A 24,145-nucleotide genomic window follows, 5' to 3' on the forward strand; every position below is an offset into this window, starting at 1 on the left:
TTCTGTGCTCTCTCACCCATTCCATTTCTACAATTCTATAACCTCTCCCTCGCCTTGTCTCCCCAGCTGTCTGGACAGCAGTACTGTTTGCTACGACAGTGACGAGACCAACGGCCGCAGCATGTCCAGTCAGTCCAACCGCTCCTCTCCTCTCTCCTGGCGCCACGGCCAATCCAGCCCCCGGATGCAGGCTGGAGACGCTCCTTCTTCCACGGGCAGCGGTGGGTACCAGGGGGGAAAGGCCGGGTCCCAGTACACGGCCCACACAATGCCCGCCCGAGTCTCCAGCCGTTTCAGCCACTCCTCCCGAATGGAGCTCATCGAAGGGCTGGATGTGGATGATGCGGACCTCAAGTCTGGTTACCTGAGCGACACCGACCTGCTGGGCAAGAGTATGCCAGAGGATGACGACGACAACCTGGCCAATGGGTAAGAGTCTATACCAGGGGTGTCAACTCATTCCATAGATGACCGAGTGTCCAATTAAGACCTAGAAACACCAGGTGAGGGGAGTTCCTAACCAATCAGTGACCTTATTGATCAATTAAGTACTTGGGCCTCCATGGAATGAGTTCGACACCTGTGGTCTATTCTGTTGTCTAACTCAGGGTTCTCCTATTCTGGTTGTGGGGGGTTCTCCTACTCTGATTGTGAGGGGTTCTCCTTCTCTGGTCGTAGGGGGGGGTTCTCCTACTATGGTCATGGTGGGGGTTCTTCTACTCTAGTGTTGGGGTGGTTCTCCTACTCTGGTTGTGGGGAGGTTCTCCTACTCTGATCATGGTGTGGCATTTCCTAGTCGGGTCTTGGGTGTGGGTGTGGGATTCTCCTACTCTGGTCGTGGTGGGGCATCTCCTACTCTGGTCGTGGGTGTGTGGGGGGTTCCTCCTACTCTGGTCGTGGGTGTGGGGGGGTTCTCCTACTCTGGTCGTGCATGTGGGGGGGTTCTCCTACTCTAGTCGTGGTGAAGGCTGCAGTAACAGTTCTGCAGTAACACTCACTTTGCATCCTACTGTTAAATTATCTTTAATGTAGTCCTTGTGAATACTATGGTAGTTGTGGTCACTTGATCTTTGGACCATAACGATCCTAAAACATACAGCATGTCATAAAGCAATCATCAATCAAGCATACATTTGGATGAGACACTTTTTTGTGGGTAAAAAATGGCTTTGCGTTGGCACTTGTGCTTGGAGTAGCCCTCTCATAGTGCTGTCCTCAGCAGTCTATCTAGTGTAACTTTTGTTCCTGGATGGGTCTGTTAGGGCTTCATGGGTCTGTAAGGGCTTCATGGGTCTGTCAAGGCTTCATGGGTCTGTCAAGGCTTCATGGGTCTGTCAGGGCTTCATGGGTCTGTCAGGGCTTCATGGGTCTGTCAGGGCTTCATGGGTCTGTCAGGGCTTCATGGGTCTGTCAGGGCTTCATGGGTCTGTCAGGGCTTCATGGGTCTGTTAGGGCTTCATGCTTCATGCAGCAACCATCTCAGGCTGATTCTGCTGAGACGTATCTGGATTTTGTTAAAACCTTTCTGCTGAGTAAAGAGTACCCTGGCAATAAAGTCCTGCAGTATTCCTTTAGGGTAGCTATGATGAGTATCGACTTGCATGTGAATCATCAGCTATTATTCTCAGATGAGTTATCTGGTATTACTAATGTGGATCCCCCTCTGGCTGAAACTCATTGTTCTATGAAATATGTTGTGGTTGTTTGTTTTTGGGTGGATATGGCAACTAGTGAAAAAACACATGTGCAAACACAAGGTTTAAAAAATAGTCTAGAATCCAGAGTAATTCCAAAGTTTCAGCTTCACTATTTAATCTCTGTTCTTAGCCACACCAAGAACTAGGGATATTATGTGCTGAAACCAGACATTTTGAACGGAATCTTCCATTTTATAGCGATAGTAAACCAAGATGGCCGATTGGCAGGAAACCAGAGCTGGAACTCTAAATGGTTCTAAATGAGTGCAGATCACGTCTGAGTTGTGCAGTAATGACATTCATTACATGCCTCTTGCAGAGCTGGCCATGTCACAGACAGCTGTGGGCATTCATTCATTCACACCCACATCCCACTGCAGAAACCGAGGACGGTGTGACTTACAAAAACACACACACAGAGCCAATCTCTGCCTGCCCCTCCACTAAATGTGTTTTAGCAAGTCCCTTGGTGCTACCAAAAAAACAGAGGCAAAAAGTACTGACATAGAGTATGACATTGGTTTAAAGTACTCCCCTACATTTCTAACAGTCATAACCCACTAATTTACTAATACTAACCGCCCATTAGTAACAGTAGCCTAACGATCAATGCCATGGTACGGCATCAGTCAGATCCTAGGTCAGGGTGTGTCACGATGTCAAGGTGTGTGAAGATGTGTCGTCAAGGTGTGTCAGGCTGTGTCAGGCTTTCAGGTGTTCTGTCTGCCAGCTTCAGCATTCTCTCCTTTAATATATCTTTCTCACTCTCTTTTAAACTCAAAACTCTCTCATTCTCTCTCGCCCTCTTAGAATTCCCTCTCTTACCTCCCATCCATCTCTCTCCCTTTCATTCTCTCCCCCATCCATCTCTCTCTCTCCCTCTCACTCTCCCCCATCCATCTCTCTCTCTCTCCTCATTTCCTTTGTGTCACATCCTCTCTTTAATTCCGTCTCCCTAGTTGACAGTCAGTAGGAAGGGAAAGGAAAGGCTGAGAGAGGCTGAGGGAATCCAGGCCAGTTCTCTGGTGTGATGTGAGCAGCTTTATCTCTGCTCCACATGCACTGGAATTTAATCTGCAGCTTCTTGGGCAGATTGAAGTAAAATAGAGCGTGAGAGTGAGATAGTATGTCTGATGATTTTAGAAATACTTGATAGTGAGTGCTCAGCATTGGGCCACCCATGTCCTCAATGACTAAATAAAGGTTAAACAAAAATGAAATAATAATCACTAGGTGAGTATTTCAAGGTGACCATGATGAGAGTCCCTATACCTCCTGTGTTCCTATTCCAAGGTCAGTCCATACCCAGGACTATGGGCATTTTAGTCATTTAGCAGACAGTCTTATCCAGTGAAATTTACAGTAGTGAGTGTATACATTTCCAAAGTTTTTTCATACTGGTCCCCCATGGGATCCAAACCCACAACCCTAGCGTTGCAAGCTCCATGCTCTACCAACTGAGAGAGAGACACACACACACACACACACACACTAGCACACACACTAGCACACACACTAGCACACACACACACACACACACACACACACACACACACACACACACACACACACACACACACACACACACACACACACACACACACACACTCTCTCTCTCTCTCTTTATCTGTCAGAATAAATTGAGGGGAGAGGCTAATCTACCAGGAGAGAAGCTAATCCAGGTCTGAAAAATGAAAGAGATAACTCATGCTTTAGTTTCCCTCTATAATACATAGCTCAGCATACCTCTGAACACATTAGCATTTTTTGGTAACACTACTGTCCTTGTTGGCAACCATTAATTCATTTAATCTGAGTGGTACTGTACACTCAAATGCAAAAATAATCCACAATGCTGACAGCACTCTAAATACACACACACACAATCAAACACACACACAGTTGAGCTCTTTGGAAACCATTAGCCTCTACCCATCTCTTGAAAATAGATCATTTCTGCAAGCCTCTCTTGCGTCACCATAGCAACCAGCTCCAATGTAATGGTGGGGAAAGGGAACATTTCTCCAGCTCTTCCATCATCATCCCTAGTATAGTCTTCTTTGGCTGAATCAAAGCTATAGTAATAATGTCAATCATTTCCAAAGGGAAGTTTGACTTGCATGGGTAACATGGGAATGTTGAGCTAAAATGGTTCTTGAAATTAAATATAATGATTTAATTATGAATCTATTATTCTGGTGGTTCTGTATTCTGATTCCTGGTTGGCTGTAAGGATGTTAACCTTTTATTGATGAACAGTTTTTGTGCTGAAGTTGCTTCCAGAGGCAGTTTGGAACTTGGTAGTGAGTGTTGCAACCAAGGATAGACAATTTTTGGTGCTATGCACTTCACCACTCTGTGGTCCGGTTCGGTGAGCTTAATTTGATGGTGTGTATAAACTTTTGTATCTATAGTTTACATGCTACCAATCCAGATGGTCTAGTCATACATTCAGAGCACGTGGCTGTGGATGGTCTCTGTGAGATTGGGTTCTAGGGAGCGCACTGGACCTACAGCACATTGCTGGTGGCCTTATGTCTATTGATTACTGCTACACTAACTACTGTACCCTTAATGTACTGACTGATGGCTGTGTGATATCTACAGCTGGTCTACACTTTACTGACTGATGGTTGTGTGATATCTACAGCTGGTCTACACTTTACTGACTGATGGCTGTTTGATATCTACAGCTGGTCTACACTTTACTGACTGATGGCTGTGTGATATCTACAGCTGGTCTACACTTTACTGACTGATGGCTGTTTGATATCTACAGCTGGTCTACACTTTACTGACTGATGGCTGTGTGATATCTACAGCTGGTCTACACTTTACTGACTGATGGCTGTTTGATATCTACAGCTGGTCTACACTTTACTGACTGATGGCTGTTTGATATCTACAGCTGGTCTACACTTTACTGACTGATGGCTGTGTGATATCTACAGCTGGTCTACACTTTACTGACTGATGGCTGTGTGATATCTACAGCTGGTCTACACTTTACTGACTGATGGCTGTTTGATATCTACAGCTGGTCTACACTTTACTGACTGATGGCTGTGTGATATCTACAGCTGGTCTACACTTTACTGACTGATGGCTGTTTGATATCTACAGCTGGTCTACACTTTACTGACTGATGGCTGTGTGATATCTACAGCTGGTCTACACTTTACTGACTGATGGCTGTTTGATATCTACAGCTGGTCTACACTTTACTGACTGATGGCTGTTTGATATCTACAGCTGGTCTACACTTTACTGACTGATGGCTGTGTGATATCTACAGCTGGTCTACACTTTACTGACTGATGGCTGTGTGATATCTACAGCTGGTCTACACTTTACTGACTGATGGCTGTTTGATATCTACAGCTGGTCTACACTTTACTGACTGATGGCTGTGTGATATCTACAGCTGGTCTACACTTTACTGACTGATGGCTGTTTGATATCTACAGCTGGTCTACACTTTACTGACTGATGGCTGTGTGATATCTACAGCTGGTCTACACTTTACTGACTGATGGCTGTTTGATATCTACAGCTGGTCTACACTTTACTGACTGATGGCTGTGTGATATCTACAGCTGGTCTACACTTTACTGATTGATGGCTGTGTGATATCTACAGCTGGTCTACACTTTACAGGCTGATGGCTGTGTGATATCTACAGCTGGTCTACACTTTACAGGCTGATGGCTCTGTGATATCTACAGCTGGTCTACACTTTACAGGCTGATGGCTGTGTGATATCTACAGCTGGTCTACACTGTACTGACTGACGTATGTGATGAGGACAGGGAGAGATGGAAGGGAAGGGTGTAACACACAGGGGTGTGTTCAGAACGGGTGAAAGTTCAGTTAGAAAGATGATGCATAGAGCTGACAGGCTCTATTATTCCCCATGACAGGGAAGGTACTCTATGTTCTACAAAATACATTTATATTTGAATTAGGCTTCTCTTTGTTAAGTCTGTAGGAATCTGTATGGTACAATCATAATGTCTTTATAATGACAGAATAGTTATCCTCTTCACACCAGATAATAATGGAGGCTTATGATGGTTTAACTGTTACCAGTATTGTATTAAAGTATTAGCAGCCATTTGAAACACTTTCTACATGTTTTGGTCTCCGTGAATCATATTCCACTTATTGGGTTACACATAAATAATGACATTATTATTGAATGTGTGTTTGTTTTTATTTTCCAAAGCCGATAGAGAAGTGATCAATGTCCCACTATTCAATGCCATCTCAACAAACATAGATGTACGTGGTGCACCCCTCTGTCAATTATGGTTACACACTTGGACCCACCAAGTAGCGCCATCAGTGTTCTGTTGCAACCTGATTGGGTACTTTCTCATGTCCAATCGCATCGTTTCAAAGGAGAATAATCTGTTTGGTCATTCGTTCTTTGATTGATGAAGCGAATGGTTTAATGCTTTAAACAGGACATGCAAACATGGAGATTTTCTAAAGGAGGCCCACCCAGAATGCTCTCTGTTTATCACGACCAAGGGATTTACTCTCTTTTCCTGGCAGACGTTGATTAACTCAAAACATTACTGAAAGCTTATTTAGACTTTCAGACAGAAAACTAATGACTGTCAGCATTTTATTTGGATTCAGATTCTGCCTTGTTTACAGAACCAGCTGTAAAGCACTTGACTGCACAGCATGGTATCGATTATGGCAGTGCCTACCGGCATCAATGAGTAGCCTAGATTATTTTGTGGAACGGGAGTAAATATAAGGCTATCTATGCCACCGTCCCCCCCCCCCCCCCCCCCCCCCCCCCCCCCCCCCCCCCCCCCACACACACACTCTTTCCCATTGTGTAAGGTTAGGTAATGTAATGTGTGTGGGAACGTGGTGATGCAGGGCTGGTGGACTATAGCCAGCTAAGTGTGTGTGTGTGTGTGTGTGCGTGTGTGTGCGTGTGTGTGTGAAAGCAGTTCAGGAAAGATAAGGGGAAAGGAAGGCTGGTGCAGCAACACGCCTCTCATCATGCGGCACATGGATCAGGATGTGCTGCCATGGCAACCCTCCTCCTCTGACCCACTGTTCGGCTGTGCATTGTGTATCAGTGTGCGGTAGTGAGCGTGTGTGTGTGTAGCTGTGTGTGTGTAGCTGTGTGTAGCTGTATGTGGCTGTGTGTGTGGAGGATGAAGTGGCTTCATATTGACCTGTTAAGCAGATTGTTCTGCATGCAAACATGAAACGGTGTAGTGGGCGACTGGGAGCTGGATGTCTCCGGCTCGTACCTATTGATAGAAATCATCTCTGAATCCCTCTATGGCAGACATGTTTGATGGTTTCTGAGCTGCTATCAATAATCGCGGCACAAAGACTTGCAGGAGGTTATTTCAATTTAAATTGATTGAGGTCATTAGAATGCAATAAGTTATTTCATAGTTAATGGTGTTTGTTTCTGATGAACAACAAACACAATGCTCAGTTAGATTACCACAAAGAATGCATATATAAGGCTGTTTAAAATGCAGTACTATTCAGAAACTGCCCAGAGAGATTCATTTAAAGTATGTGCTAACCAGTTAAGACAAAGAATGGATTCCTACATGTTAACTGATCCATTGTTTCAGTTTGCTCTTCTGGCAATGTCATGCCCCCCCCCCCCCCCCCCCCCCCCCCCCCCCCCCCCCCCACTAAGCATCTACACACCCGTAAGGGAACACGTATAGTACAGTAGGTGTATTTGCCTTTAGTCATCTAATACTGGTCCTCTGCCTTCAATTTATCTTTCCTTCATACATTGGACACTTCTCCACAGTCAGTTTCTGCTTTCCTGGCCAGCCTAGTGCAATGCCTTCCTGACCCACATAAAGCATGTGCAGAGTGATTGGGTCTGGGCCTGGTTGGCCGGGCCTTCAAAAAGCCCTGCAGGGATTATAGTTTAGTAGGACCACTTCTCGGGGTCAAGACTTTATGGGTCACGGCTCAGTGAAGAGGGAGGGGTACTCTATTCTACATATCCTCACCAAGGCCAGGACGAGTCTGGGGCCACATGTGAACAAAGGAGGACCTACACATACACACATACACACACACACACACACACACACACACACACACACACACACACACACACACACACACACACACACACACACACACAAAATCTTTTGAAAAATAAATAGATAATTCATGCAAGCTGTAGACAATATGGGAGGCCTCCATCACTGGAGGGGTCACTAGTAAAGGTATATTTAACAGGATCAAGAAGACAACCCCTACAGTATCACATCCACATACATGACTAATAAACAGAACAGTAACTAATGATATGACTGTAGCCCTGGGGGCATGTCTGATAAACAGACCAGTAACTAATGATATGACTGTAGCCCTGGGGGCATATCTTATAAACAGACCAGTAACTAATGATATGACTGTAGCCCTGGGGGCATGTCTTATAAACAGAACAGTAACTAATGATATGACTGTAGCCCTGGGGGCATGTCTGATAAACAGACCAGTACCTAATGATATGACTGTAGCCCTGGGGGCATGTCTGATAAACAGACCAGTAACTAATGATATGACTGTAGCCCTGGGGGCATGTCTGATAAACAGACCAGTAACTAACAATATGACTGTAGCCCCGGGGGCATGTCTGATAAACAGACCAGTAACTAATGATATGACTGTAGCCCTGGGGGCATGTCTGATAAACAGACCAGTAACTAATGATATGACTGTAGCCCTGGGGGCATGTCTGATAAACAGACCAGTAACTAATGATATGACTGTAGCCCTGGGGGCATGTCTGATAAACAGACCAGTAACTAATGATATGACTGTAGCCCTGGGGGCATGTCTGATAAACAGACCAGTAACTAATGATATGACTGTAGCCCTGGGGGCATGTCTGATAAACAGACCAGTAACTAATGATATGACTGTAGCCCTGGGGGCATGTCTGATAAACAGACCAGTAACTAACGATATGACTGTAGCCCCGGGGGCATGTGAACCTTCTCTGTATCATTTCAATGATGTCATGTCGTAACTCAATTCCCACGGGGGCAACCCATACGTACAATGTATGTTTTGAATCAAAGAGTCTACTAAATTATGTATATCACTCACAGAAAGGGTGGCGGGTAGCCTAGAGGTTAGAGCGTTGGGTCAGTCATTGAAAGGTTGCTAGATCAAATTCCTGAGCTGACATAGTAAATATCTGTCATTCTGCTCCCTGAACAAGGCAGTTAACCCACTGTTCCTAGGCCATCATTGTAAATTAGACTTTTTTTCTTAACTGATTTTGCCTAATTAAATGAAAAATAAAGAAGGCAGACAGCCTCCATTAGCATATCAGGGCTAGGTTTATTTATTTGACATATTTAAAAAAAAAAAAAAAAAATCAAGGAAATCCCATTGAGACCAATACCTCTGTTGCAAGGAAGCCCTGCATGTACACCAATCATATAACATTTACAAATACAATGTACCAAAAACATAAAAACCCAATATTTCCAAGCCGTGTGTCCCTGTGATGTGGATGTTAGGTGAGGGAACTCTCCTGTACTGTCTGAGGTCTAGTCTGACTCATGGAGACTGCTGCTGACTCTTGTTTTCCAGCCCAGTGGTTGGACAGAGGACATTTCCACAGGGATGTAGCTACAGGGTTCCAGTTTCAGATGGACTCACTGATGCATTTCAGAACCATTACTGTTTTACTGCTACTGTTAATGGACCTGCTTTGCTGAGCTGTACCTCCTTGCCTTGCCTTGACTTGCCGATGCCAAAACAATCCTGTTAGCTATGCCAGGGTTAATGTAAGATCAGTGATCTACTGGTGCAGTGCATCACTGTCTTTCTCATTCATCTATTGATTGAATAAGAGGATAAATGGACATAATACACTAACTGAACTGCAGGGTGAGCCTCTGGACACCGACTTTGATCCTCCGAGCGCCTCTTAGACACTTTTATGCCTTTTCTAATGCATTAAATTATTCCACTCCTCATGATGAAGTTCTTGAATATAAACTGATTAATGAAAGTGTGTGGACAAATTGTGCACAAATAGAATACAATATAGAAAGACTGTACTGGCTAGACAACATCTGCAGACAAATACAGCAATGAGACCCAAGCCATTGTGCAGATCTGTGGCATTGTCCATGCCATATCAATCCCCCTCACTCTGGACTCATTGTGCCGTCTGCTGGAATGATTGTGTCGTTGCACCATTAGGCTTGGGAGTCATTATGGAGTAGAGATGTGAACAATTCTATTATTTAGGAAAATGGATTGAGCTCATATGATCTTTATTCAGGTTGTTGAGTCTTTTTAAGTAGCAGTCACTTCCTGGATGCCTGAATGGTACTCCACAGGGTAATCAAATCAAAAGTGTTGTCAAACAGCAGTGAATATAGCTTTCTATGGCGTTCTACAACAGTCTGGATACCTGGTTTTTACTCTGGACTGGGCTGAAGATGAAAGATTTTATTCCATAGTACTGTACGGTGTAGATGAAGAGGCTCAGCTGCCACCTATCAATATTTTAGCTGTGCTTTAATGCACTATCTCAGCCAATGCCAATTCTAGATTAATATTTAAGAATCATTCTGAGGGAAGGAAGTACAGCTCTCTATCTCTTGTACGTCTCTCCCTCTCACCCACTCACCGTCCCTCAAACCGTTTCATTTAGAACAACATTAAAGTCTCTCTTTTTAGACGATTAAAGGCAGGGGGTATACCTACTAATTTCAACCGAACATCAAACTTGGATTTGCAAAAATGTTAAGTGGAACAGACAGCTTTGCTCTCTACCTTTTGATCTGGTCCAGCAGGAAGAGCTGACAGACACAGATAGATAAAGGCCACAGCCATATGAAGGTCAGGATATGAATGCAGCTTCCTGTCTGCTCTCATGCAACCTACAGAGAACAGCAGTTAACCAAAGCAAAGAGAGAACACATGTTGTGTGTTACGGCCGTTGCCTACACGGTCGTTCTCACTGACAGTTGAATTCAGTGTTCAAAAAGCTTGTACATATCCCAGACAATACCGCTACGTTATTGAATGGTGAGTTATGACCTAAGCAAACATTTTGGAGAGGTTATTTCAGACACACATTTCAGCCATTTGGTCAAGAGGTAATGACAATATTAGTAGTATGTAGTATCAATATGTATTCATGCCTGTTATACTGCAGCACCTTTCAAAGGAAGCAGGAAATACGTCTCCTGGGAAGGGCTTTCCGTATGAGGATAATGTTTGAAAAGCACTTCACAAATACAGTTATTATCTTTATTACAATAGAAATTCAATTTGATTACAGTCGTTACAGTCGTTATGGATGAGGAAAGGATGATGGTCGCTGACTGAATAAACAAAAACAGCAACAGGGAAACAGATTTTTATCAGATAATTTGTACTTAAAGATCAGGGTATGAGTATCAAGAGATCCAGGGAGACAACAGTCTTCTATTCTACTATCATCACCACAGTTCATCTGTTTGGGACATATATTTTGTTTTCTCTTTGGACAGAAATCTTCCCATTGCCAGTTGTGTGGCTGGTGCTAGCTGTTAACAGATCTGTTGTGTGGCTGGTGCTAGCTGATAACAGATCACTGACTGTTTAGTCTGTCCCAACTCAGGAACTACCATGGCAGATATCTTGTGTACCCACTGTGTACCCATGACATTTATTTACACACTCTTGCTCCTTCTATGTGTAAAATCTCAAAGGTTGTCACAATGAAAAAAAAAACATGTGGAAATAGGTTGCATGCAAAAATATCTAGCTAGCTTGGTTAATGTGATGATGATGATCCCCGAGACTGTATTCAAATTTTTGTATTTAAAAAAAATGGGTAGGAGGGGTAATTGATCCCGACCCACAGTCCACCAGTTGCCCATGCCTAGATTAAAGCCTGAACAAATAATACATGAATCTCTGGCTTTTTTGTTCAGTGCTCCAACTTCTTTCTGTCTCAAATTAGTCATTTTTGAAGTTTTTCTTGGTAAGCCCTTTTGTTGGGGAGGAAACTTCTTGGCCCGCACCGTGCACCTCCCAAAGTTGTTGGCCCGTCGCTCCTCTGACCTGATGACATCACGTTGAGAATGCTCTGTTGCTAATGAGGGGAGGGTCCAGGATAACATTTTCCGAGGTTCCTCATGCCCTGCTGGAGGTTAGATTATGTTGTGGTTGACTTAGCCTTGTGAGTAATTCAGTACACAGAGTTACTGGATGCTAGTCTACCCAGCCCATGCCTGGACTTTCCACCCTGGTCTCAGAAAGTGAATAATGTTTTAAAGTAGGTTAAAAAGAATAGGCCAGGGCCCTCCAACCCTGTTTCTAGAGAGCTACCCTCGTGTAGTTTTACTCTCCAACCCTGTTTCTAGAGAGCTACCCTCGTGTAGGTTTACTCTCCAACCCTGTTTCTAGAGAGCTACCCTCGTGTAGTTTTACTCTCCAACCCTGTTTCTAGAGAGCTACCCTCGTGTAGTTTTACTCTCCAACCCTGTTTCTAGAGAGCTACCCTCGTGTAGTTTTACTCTCCAACCCTGCTTCTAGAGAGCCACCCTCGTGTAGTTTTACTCTCCAACCCTGTTTCTAGAGAGCCACCCTCGTGTAGGTTTACTCTCCAACCCTGTTTCTAGAGAGCTACCCTCGTGTAGTTTTACACTCCAACCCTGTTTCTAGAGAGCTACCCTCGTGTAGTTTTACTCTCCAACCCTGTTTCTAGAGAGCCACCCTCGTGTAGTTTTACTCTCCAACCCTGTTTCTAGAGAGCTACCCTCGTGTAGGTTTACTCTCCAACCCTGTTCCTGGAGCTACCCTCGTGTAGGTTTACTATCCAACCCTATTCCTGGAGAGCTACCCTCGTGTAGGTTTACTCTTCAACCCTGTTCCTGGAGAGCTACCCTCGTGTAGGTTTACTCTTCAACCCTGTTCCTGGAGAGCTACCCTCGTGTAGGTTTACTCTCCAACCCTGTTCTTGGAGAGCTACCCTCATGTGACCAACGATCATTTCAGAACGTCGTTTACTACACTTTTACAGTAGCATATGTCTTCGCAATAGCCCACCGTGGCTCAGGTGATAGAGCATGGCACTTCCAATGCTAGGGTTGTGGGTTCCATTCCCATGGGGATCAGCATGGGAGGAAAAAAGGGTGAAAATGTATGCACTCACTACCGTAAGTTGCTCTGGATAAAATCATCTGCTAAATGACTCAAATGAAAATTGTTACAAGCAGATGATAAAATGATCCTTTAAATGAATAACGAGATGATTGCATTATTAGGTAAACACAGTAGGCTACATAGTCCTATATATTTCAATCATATTGAAAGCACTTTAATGTTCATACAATCGAGTTCTATTTTGCTAATTGTAGGCTACTGTCTGTAATTGGTGCCTCAATATATTTCATGATGGGTAGTGTGCTCAATGATGTGCCAAATCTGATTTTCTGCATTATTATAGGGTTATATCTCCACTCAATGTTATTGCTAGCACTTGCCACCAAAATAACGTGTACGATCGGGGTTAACTTGGTCATCAGAATAAACACACTGTTTCAAAGCATAGTGCATGTCATGTTTGCCTAAGTACAGTGAAATTACTAGGTGTTACACAGGATGTAGCTAGTTACAATGAAGTGTACCTTGAGGGGTACTTACTTGTTATTAATGTGTACTCATACAATACATTACCCACCCTTTCAACCTGGCCTTCAATTTAAAGCTTCAGGAAGTTTCACTTAATTTCTGTACCTTATTGTGAAATTGTGATAATACATCTCTAGAAGCTGATCTGTCGTCAGTACTGAGGAATAATTATAGTGTTAAGGTAAGATGTGAATGGAGAAAGCTGATCCAAGAGCAGACATGCCAATTGGGCTCCCGAGTGACGCAGTAGTTTAAGGAGCTGCATCTCAGTGCTAGAGGCGTCACTACAGACCCTGGTTCGATTCCAGGCTGTATTACAACCGGCCGTGATTGGGAGTCCCATAGGGCGGCGCACAATTGGCCCAGTGTCATCCGGGTTAGGATTTGGCCCGGGGTAGGCTGTCATTGTAAATAAGAATTTGTTCTTAACTGACTTGCCTAGTTAAATAAAGGTTCAATAAAATAAATAAAAAATGAAGTGGAACTTCCAGATGCTTTGAAACTAGTAATTAATTACATGTACTATGCTTTGAAACAGTGTATTTTTCCACATCTGGGATGACACTCTTATTCGATCCCAGTCAACCTCACTGAGGTTGACCTACTGATCATGTTTTTACCAGCTGAACTAAGTTAACCCAGATGGTACACTTTAAAATTAAGTGTTACAGAATGTTCTTTCTGTGTGTTTTGAGAAACACATGTCCCATCTTTGGCCGTTGTAGGAATGATCCATCCTCAAAACACTCATAACTCCAAGTTCCAATGCTATCAGGAACCGGACCCGGGATGTTAGCTCTCCAGGAACACCGTAGAGCCTTGGAATAGGCTGTGGAGCAGTAAGGATTTAGCTCTCCAGGAACACAGTAGAGCCTTGGAATAGGCTGTGGAGCAGTAAGGATTTAGCTCTCCAGGAACACAGTAGAGCCTTGGAATAGGCTGTGGAGCAGTAAGGATTTAGCTCTCCAGGAACACAGTAGAGCCTTGGAATAGGCTGTGGAGCAGTAAGGATTTAGCTCTCCAGGAACACAGTAGAGCCTTGGAATAGGCTGTGGAGCAGTAAGGATTTAGCTCCAGTAACACAATGGGTGTATTTATTGTAGCCTATTAGTGTAGTGGTCTAAGTGAACATTAGCTGCTTCTCTGTGTTCTCATGCCTATTAAAGAAAGGTTCAATAAATGTTTAAAAAACATATATATATATATTCTCATCTCTCCTCCCTGGTGGTCCTCTGACTGAAGGTCAAGCAGGGAGGATACTCAGTCAAGCTGTCTTCCTGGAAGACAGACAGACAGTGAGGCGGTGTCCCTTACCGCTCCAGTGTTCCAGCTTAGCAGGAGGGGGAGCAGAGAGAACAAAACTTAGCCCAGAGAAAGAATATAAAGAGCGTATAGTCGGTTATATTGACTAGATTTATATCCTCTGAATATTTTAAGCGTATGTAATGTTGACAGATATGGCCTACAGCAAGTCAAGGCACCCCCCTAACTTCCAGATTCATTCTGTACAATTATTTATCTGTACATTTGATGTATATATATGCCATGTTATGTCATATCCATGTTAACCCTAGAGGGCAATATTCAAGGGTTATCAAACGATTAGTTTATTCAAGTAGCTATAATGATGGTGTTGATGATATGATGTGGGTTTTACATGTGGCAGTTTTGTGAACAGCTGTTAGCCATCAGGAGAGGGAGAGTAGGGGGGGGGGGTCACTTTTTAGCCTCTTACTTGGGGGTGTTTCCCAACTGGTTCGCAGTCCTTACTCTATGGGGAATAGGAGGTTGCTGCAATGCAGATTTGAATGGAGCGTTGAGCCTTCCTTGAGGCTTCATGACGTTACGTGATTTTTTTCTTCTAAATGCTTTTTTATGTCAGAATTGCGGGAAAATGAGCGGACGTCTGCTAATTGGGAAAGTGCCGCCTATGCGGCAGCGGACTGCGCCCGGTGCGAAAAGGACATTACATTTTACTTCGGGTCCAAGGTAGGCACTAAGCGATTATGATTATAACAATACAGAACAGCGTGTAACACTATCAGACGATGTACTGTAGCTCTGTAAATTATTCTCAATACTGTGAATGCATGGAATTTGAAAGGCGTGTGTATGACTCAAGAGTTGACCAATGAACTTTTTTAGAATGTATCCATTGTAGCTTGCTCACCTGATGAAATGATGGGAATTAGGCTGGCAACTGTTGAAAAACAAACAAAAGCATTGAAAAGAGACATTGAAAATGTTTTTTTTTTCTAATTGAAAATTATGTGAATTTTGTTATGTTATTGAAATCAATCAACTGAAATGCATAGTTGCAGTTTAAAATAAAATAAAAACACTCATCAGTTTATTTTATCTATCCACAGCAGCTTTCCCAAGGGACATTTTGAATCTTGATTAAACAAAATACCTGCTAATGTAATAGAGTTTTGATAAAATTACTAGCTTATAGGCTATGTAAATACTGACATTTTCAACAAAAAAAAAGGATATATCTGTATATAGGCTACCTGCTGGGTCAATTGTTGAAATGGATCTAGAGCAAGTGACTCAGAGGCAGACAGTCAACATTCTTCTTATTAAGCAAGCTCTATACTTTGGCAAGTAAGCACTGAGGTCTTGTTAGATGGAGAGTTGGCACTTGTTTTTCACAAGCAATTATGGGATTGGTTAAAAGAACACCCTCCATGGTGGAATTGTGGCAACAGTACCACAGCTACAGTATCTGGGTAATTGAAGATTCATTGAGCGTTCAGCCACAGGTATGCGCTCCCAAGAGTCATGAACTGTGCTTTGCCTAGCTGTACTGTCTGCTGTCCTTCTTTCAATCCTTCTTTCAATCCAAATACATACAGTGCATTCAGCATGTGTTCACACCCCTTTATTTTTTTGCACATTTTGTTGTGTTACAAAGTGGAATTAAAATGGATTCAATTGTCATTTTTGTCAACGATCTACACAAAATATTCTAATACTCTGTCAAAGTGGAAGAAAAATTCAAACATTTGTCAAAAATAAATGAAGCACTGATGTATTTTGATTAGAGAAGTATTATTGGCAGTGATTACTGTTGTAATCACTGCCAAATGTGATTCTAAAATGTATTGACTCAGGGGGAGTCAATACATTTTAGAATCACCTTTGGCAGTGATTACAACAGTGACTCTTTCTGGGTAAGTCTCTAGGAGCTGGATTGTACAATATTTGCACACTGTTCTTTTAGAAATGCTTCAAGATCTGTCAAATTGGTTGTTGATCATTGCTAGACAACAATTTTCAGGTCTTGCCATACATTTTCAAGCAGATTTAAGTCCAAACTGTAACTCTGCCTGTCAGGAACATTTACTGTCTTTATGGTAAGCAGCAACTCCAGTGAAGATTTGGCCTCATGTTTTAGGTGAATTTGGCCTTACTGAATGGTGCATTTGTCTCCCAGTGTCTGGTGGAAGCAGACTAATCCAGGTTTTAGGTGCTTAGCTCCATTACATGTATTTTTTTTATCCTGAAAAACTCCCCAGACCTTTTTATTCAGAACAAAAAGTGAATTGCTTTGCCACATTATTTGAGGTATTACTTTAGTGTCTTATTGCAAACAGGAAGCAAGTTTTTGAATAGTTATATTCTGTTCAGGCTTCCTTCTTTCACTCTGTCAATTAGGTTAGTATTGTGGAGTAACTACAATGTTGTTGCTCCGTCTTCAGTTTTCTCCTATCACAGCCATTATACTCTAACTGTTTAAAGTCACCATTGGCTTTATGGGGAAATCCCTGAGTGGTTTCCTTCCTCTCTGGCAACTGAGTTAAGAAGGAGGCCTGTATCTTTGTCGTGAATGGGTGTATTGATACACCATCCTAAGTGTAATGAATAACTTCACCATGCTTTAAGGGATATTCAATGTCTGCTTCACCCATCTACCAGTAGGTGTCCTTTTCAAGGCATTGGAAAATGTTGTGGTTAAATCTTTGTTTGAAATTCACTGCTCGACTGAGGGACCTTTTAGATAGTTGTATGTGTGGGGTACAGATCTTAGGTACTCATTAAAAAATCATGTTAAACACTATCATTCCACACAGAATGAGTAGATGCAACTTATTACGTGACTTGTTAAGCACATTTTTCCTGAACTCATTTAGTCTTGGCATAACAAAGAGGTTGAATACTTATTAACTTATTTAATCATTTTTTATTAATTTTTATTAATAATTAATAAACATATTTCCACTTTGATATTATGAGGTATTGTGTGTAGGCCACTGACAAAAAATCTAAATATTATCCATTTAAAATTCTTGAAATAACACAACAAAATCTTGAAAAGGCAAGGAGTGTGAATACTTTCATAAGGCCCTGTAAATTGAAAATATTGGAGGTGCACTTGATTTAGCTTGGAGTTTGCACTTTTGGAGCTTTCCTATTGTTTCTATATATTGGACAATCTAAATCAAGTGCAGCTAAAGTATTTGGGATTATATGACACAGGTCTGGTTGTTTCAAGGACTTGACCATTAATGGTTTACGCACCTTTTACTGTCTCGTGATATCTATCGGTTCAGGCGATCCACATGTTACCACACACATCAACAGTGGGACTCTCCAATAGTGTGGTGCAGCGACAGTGGCTTTAAACCTGTTCAATGTATCCCTGTGTACTGTATGTGTGTGGAGGAAGTTCTGTGTTGTTTTATTAGGTGTGATGCCTGGGTGCTTATCCAAATGGACCACTTATTAGCTTTGCAGGAATGACATCAAAGTCTTATGGTAGTGTTGCTCTTTCTCTGTATGAGAATGCTAGTGGTTTGTTTATGTAGTCACAGCTATATGAATATGGTTGACATAAATCATTATAGCGCAAAATGTCACACATTTCTCTGCATGATTGTTGATGTTTTCAATGTATTATGATTGATTGAATCAAGTGAAATCATTGTTAGGTTTAGTATCCCTACAGTATGCAGAAAGTTATGTTTTAGTAGTCAGATCATCTAGTAGTCTAGTCATGAACATCTAGTGCATTACACAATGACAAGCTTTTGGTAACCAAGAAGAGTCCTCTTCTTGCACACAGCTGGTCCCAGTTTGTGCCCCGCTAGGGAGGAGGGGAGAATGTAGATCATATTGTCCCCCCCCCCCCCCCCATCCCTCCCTCCTTCACCCACCACACGACCCCTCCCTCAATCTTTCAAACCAAAACATTTTCTCAACAACAGAAATTCAAATACTAGCACTAACGCATGAATCAGCCGGTAAGCTTGGAGCAGTGCCACGAACAACAAAAAGCTCATTTCCACCCCAATATATGAAGTATGTACAGTAAGTGGTTATGTTCCTCCCACCCATCCTTGTCTGAGTTTTAACTCTGTAATGTAAGCTCCAAAGTAGACACATGTTGCAATATCAACAGACTACAGGCTATACAGAGTTGCAGACCCTCCCGGTCTCTCCTGGATTTGCCACCCCCTTGGGGAGATACTGGACACGCCAGGGTCATTCCTTTGTAACAAACCACTGGCCATAAACTACTGCATAAGGTGTGACTTTTCAAATATAAAAGTCTGGGGTGAGTACCTGTGGATCTCTGTTAATCAGTTCAATAATGCCAGAACACTGAATGACTTGCCTTAAAGAACAGGCTCTCCCTCAAAATGTGATCTTTATCAAGTAACAAACATGCTGGTTTAACCAGTGTGTATGAGGATAATATTTTCAAATCACAATGTAGAAGATGGAACCTTTCCTTGGACATCAACTCATCACACATTTAGGCCAAGTTGTAGTATTACTGTGATCCATGCTGTTCAGCCTAGTCCCGTGATGAATCCTTGCTGGTCTGTGGTTGTTCCAAGACTGCTGTTTATAGCATTGCTGCTTAGAGTGGCGACAAATGCGGCTCACCTCAGTCCTCTGTACAAAGTTTATAGACCAAGAAGTACATTTCAACCATTGCAAATCACAAAACTCTGTTTAGCATTCAATATATAAACCCCCAATCTTGCCATCTTCAATATCTATTTTCTGCAAGCCAGCTAGACATAAAGCTAACAGATCAGACGTATGCAATATTCCTACTATTTTTGAAAGGATATTAAAAGGATATTTAGAGGTTTGGAAAGGATATTAACTCATCATTGCCACTCGTTTCTGTGGGCAATGAGATCTTTAATCAAGATCTTAATTCAATCTTTAATGAGATGGTTGTGTATGACAACCACCTACGGAGAGCACTGCAGTGCAGCAACTCAGATCAGGCTTAGAACTCTTAGCTCCACAACCGCCAATTAAAACATTACTCAACACCCTGTCTCTGTGTTGGCCAACAGTTCTGTGTGTCTGTTTTATATGTCTACCTGATGAGGGATGGGAAGGAAATAAAACCCTTAGTTTATAAACTTATTTTTAGATTCATGTATCCACTTAAGGTGATTGGTGCTTCTGAGAAATGCAAGATTAATTTAAGGGACTTTATAAAATTTTGTGACCGACACCAACATATGCATTTTGTCCTGTACATTTATGGTAGTAGTTCCCTTCAGTACGCAAAATTATATACTGAAGTGTTCCAGTGACTGGTAGATTCTAAGTTTTACCCAATGCCCTTTTTTGGGGGGACTCATTTCTCCGTAGCCATGTGATTAAGTCCAATTGCCTCCTCTGCTTCAGACTTTCTACAGGCCGTTTTTTTCTACCAGTGTATTCTACATATGCAATTCCATGTTCCATCACCCTGCTAATTGCAGAGTAGGAACCCACAAAGAGCCATTTCAACTCAGCCGGGGCAGGAAAGCACAGACAGAGAACAGAAGTCAGGAATGACTCGAGTTTCTAAGAGTCTTATTACAGTATCTACCTTTTGCTATCTGACACGTTTGTGAGAGAACATAACAGTTACATACATCTAAGAGGTACTTAACATTACAGCACTCTTGAGATGTTTCTATTGAAACAATAAAGGCATACAAAGCTCGCTTTAGAACCTGGGTCTCCATTTAAAAAGTCTGTTTTGTCCTGTTCTGAGCCTTACATGACAATAATCGTTTCGACTACATCCTCCACCCCTTCTCATATTCAGTTACATTCAATGACCTGTATTTTCAGTGTGAAATTCAAATTCATTCATATTCAGATTTATTCAGGGATCCATTTGGTCCAAGTATTAGTTGCTGTCTTGTGAGCGAGCAACAGATTTTTGGGTTACAGTACCACACTGTAACTGCTCATCTGTGTGTCCTCCTCCCTCCCTCCCTCCTCTCACGTATGGGCCTCTCCAGCATCATCTGTCCCAGGACAGGCCAGGCCAGGTCAGGCAGGCGGGTGGCGGGATGACAGCCCAGACCCACAGGCAGCTGTCACTGGGATTTCCACTTCTTCTCTAACTCCCCTGTTCTATCGCTCCTTGGAGCACGCCATCCCTGAGCTACTTGTCAACCCACTGCCGCCCTTGGCCTCGCCCAGTCAACTTGATTTAACATACACGTACCGTGCTGAGGAAACTTCAGTCAAAGTGCCACTCATGGAGCTGCAGTTTGTCACTGAGAGGATAAAGAGTTCCTAGTTGTGTTAGAATCAAAGCAGCTGTGTGGTGTAACCTAGGCATCCCTTCTCTGATCGAACAGCTTGTAGCTGGCCGTTACCATGGTATCCCTTCAGGAGGACAGATGGACAGTCAAAGCTGTTGCCAATTTAGACCTACCTTTTTCTTATCCTTTAATAACCTCCTCTTTAACTACGAGGGATTGGGTTAAATGTGGAAGACACATTTCAGTTGAATGCTTTCAGTTTTACAACTGGCTAGGTATCCCTCTTTCCTTTACTGTTAGATATCTTTATAACTGTTAATACACAGTAACTATATATTCCCTTCTAAACAGTACCATGCTTTATTATAACCTTTGACCCCTTCTATTCTCAGCTGGGAAGAGAGCAGCTCCATCAGCAGTGGGCTCAGTGATGGCTCTGTAGACAACCTCAGCTCCGAGGAGTTCAACGCCAGCTCCTCCCTCAACTCTCTACCCACCACACCCCTCGGATCCAGACGCAATTCCTCTGTCATGGTGAGTGAAGGGCATATTCAACCACAACAGCCTTAGCGATGTTTCTTTTGTATCTCTGTAGACTATATAGGCCACTGCCTGCACACACACGGATCTTACTGGAGAAGCTGTAAGCAGATACCCTGTGATGGCAGAGCAGTATACCTGGTATTTGACAGGACCTGAAAGCATATTCCAGCAGATAAAAGGAACATCTTTATCAGTGTGAGTTATGGAAGAACACCATTTTTCCTCTATAAGTTTAGGTCAGTATTTCATGACTGACAGTGAATCTATTTCCCTGTCTACCTGCTTTGTTTGACAAACTACTGTATGCACATGCACACACACACTGTCTCACTGCTGTAACTGGGAACAGATGAGAGCAGTCTACCTTGTGAGGGCAGTGTATGACTCTGCTAAGTTATTTATATAAGATTACAATTACCTAAGTTCTTTGTCCTCATAGTTCTGGTTGGTATTTCATGATTTACATTGCACCCGTTGCCTGTCTTTTTGTCCCCCTGCCTGCCTGTCTCCCTGCCTGCCTGTGTGTATGATTCACCCTCTGCAGAAGCGTGTCAAATCTGTCATTTGGGTCCCAAAGAAACAGTTCACACGGCCAACACCACAATGTCAATCAATAAGACATGGATGAAGATGATGACGTCATCAATCAGACATGGATAAAGATGATGATGTCATTGTGCAGCACTTGTTTTCCCCATTATCCAGTCACTGGAAATCAATGTGATATTTTACATTTCATTTAACACTGCAAAATCATTCATCCAACTTAGTCTGTGGACATCTACATTGGATTGAAAGTCAATTTGGTTGAAAGGTGACACTTTTAGTAGGTGATCTCTCAGGTGGAAAAACCGTCACTGATATCGCTTCATACGGCTCTTCTGATAGCCCTTTAGTGACCCCTTCGCTTATCCTTACAACACAAATGATCACGTCAACTTTCAGAAATCAATTATGTTTTGAGAATTCAGATGTTCTTCTGTATCAGTGTGGCGTGTTAAGTACAGAGGTTCTCTTTATTTTAAATGTGTATTTTATTTCACCTTTATTTAACCAGGTAGGCTAGTTGAGAACAAGTTCTCATTGAAAACTACGACCTGGCCAAGATAAATGCGTAGCAATTCGACACATACAACAACACAGAGTTACACATGGAATAAACAAACATACAGTCAATAACACAAAAGGGAAAAAATTGTCTATATACAGTGTGTGCAAGGGAGGTAAGGCAATAAATAGAACATAGTGCCGAAATAATTACAATTTAGCAATTAAACACTGGAGTGATAGATGTGCAGAAAATGAATGTGCGAGTAGAGATACTGGGGTGCAAAGGAGGGAAAAAAACAGTATGGGGATGAGGTAGTTGGATGGGCTATTTACAGATGGGCTATGTACAGGTGCAGTGATCTGTGATGAAAATGAAGCGAGGGCCAGCCAACGAGAGCATACAAGTCGCAGTGGTGTGTAGTATATGGCGCTTTGGTGACAAGACAGATGGCACTGTGATAGACTGCATCCAATTCGAGTAGAGTGTTGGAGGCTATTTTGTAAATGACATTGCCGAAGTCAGGATCGGTAGGTAGTTTTACGAGGGTATGTTTGGCAGCATGAGTGAAGGATGCTTTGTTGTGAAATATGAAGCCGATTCTAGATTTAATTTTGGATTGGAGATGCTTAATGTGAATCTGGAAGGAGAGTTTACAGTCTAACCAGACATCTAGGTATTTGTAGATGTCCACATATTCAGACCCGTCCATAAGTCAGAAACGTCCAGAGTAGTGATGCTGGAAGGGGGGACAGCATGCATTTAGTTTTACTTCCATTTAAGAGAAGAGGTAGAGGTCGACCGATTAATCGGAATGGGCGATTAATTAGGGCCGATTTCAAGTTTTCATTACAATCAAAATCGATATCTTTGGACGCCGATTTGCGCCATTTTCTTTATTATTATTGTTTTTACACCTTTATTTAACCAGGCAAGTCAGTTAAGAACACACTCTTATTTTCAATAACGGCCTAGGAACGGTGGGTTAACTGCCTTGTTCAGTGGCAGAACGACAGATTTTTACCTTGTCAGCTCTGGGATTCAATCTTGCAACCTTACGGTTAACTAGTCCAACGCAATAACCACCTGCCTCTCATTGCACTCCACGAGGAGCCTGCCTGTTACGTGAATACAGTAGAAGCCAAGGTAAGTTGCTAGCTTGCATTAAACTTATCTTATAAAAAAACAATCAATCATAATCACTAGTCTACACATGGTTGATGATATTACCTGTTTATCTAGCGTGTCCTGCGTTGCATATAATCGATGCAACGCTGGGGGATGATTTAACAAAAGCGCATTTGCGAAAAAAGCACAATCGTTGCATGACTGTAACTAACCATGAACACACAAATGCCTTTCTTAAAATCAACACACAGAAGTATATATATATTTTTAAACCTGCATGTTTAGATAAATGAAATCCAGGTTAGCAGGCAATATTAACCAGGTGAAATTGTGTCACTTCTGTTGCGTTCATTGCACGCAGAGTCAGGGTAAATGCAACAGTTTGGGCAGCCTGGCTCATTGCGTACTAATTTGCCAGAATGTTACTTAATTATGACATAACATTGAAGGTTGTGCAATGTAACAAGAATATTTAGACTTAGGGGTGCCACCCGTTAGATAAAATACAGAACTGTTCCGTATTTCACTGAAATAATAAACATTTTGTT

The 24,145-nt window shown here is 42.4% G+C and overlaps 1 protein-coding gene across 1 annotated transcript in view; it reads left to right on the forward strand.

The window, feature by feature from the left end:
* LOC139371381 (neuron navigator 1-like) overlaps nucleotides 1–24,145 on the forward strand; it is a 119,422-nt gene that overhangs the window by 48,261 nt on the left and 47,016 nt on the right. Inside the window, exons 5-6 of the mRNA XM_071111747.1 lie at nucleotides 67–429; nucleotides 21,271–21,412. Of these exons, the coding sequence (XP_070967848.1) occupies nucleotides 67–429; nucleotides 21,271–21,412 (505 nt within the window). The remainder of the gene's footprint in view (nucleotides 1–66; nucleotides 430–21,270; nucleotides 21,413–24,145) is intronic.

Source organism: Oncorhynchus clarkii, chromosome 17, assembly GCF_045791955.1.
Source record: "Oncorhynchus clarkii lewisi isolate Uvic-CL-2024 chromosome 17, UVic_Ocla_1.0, whole genome shotgun sequence".
In the NCBI taxonomy this organism is placed as follows: Eukaryota; Metazoa; Chordata; class Actinopteri; order Salmoniformes; family Salmonidae; genus Oncorhynchus; species Oncorhynchus clarkii.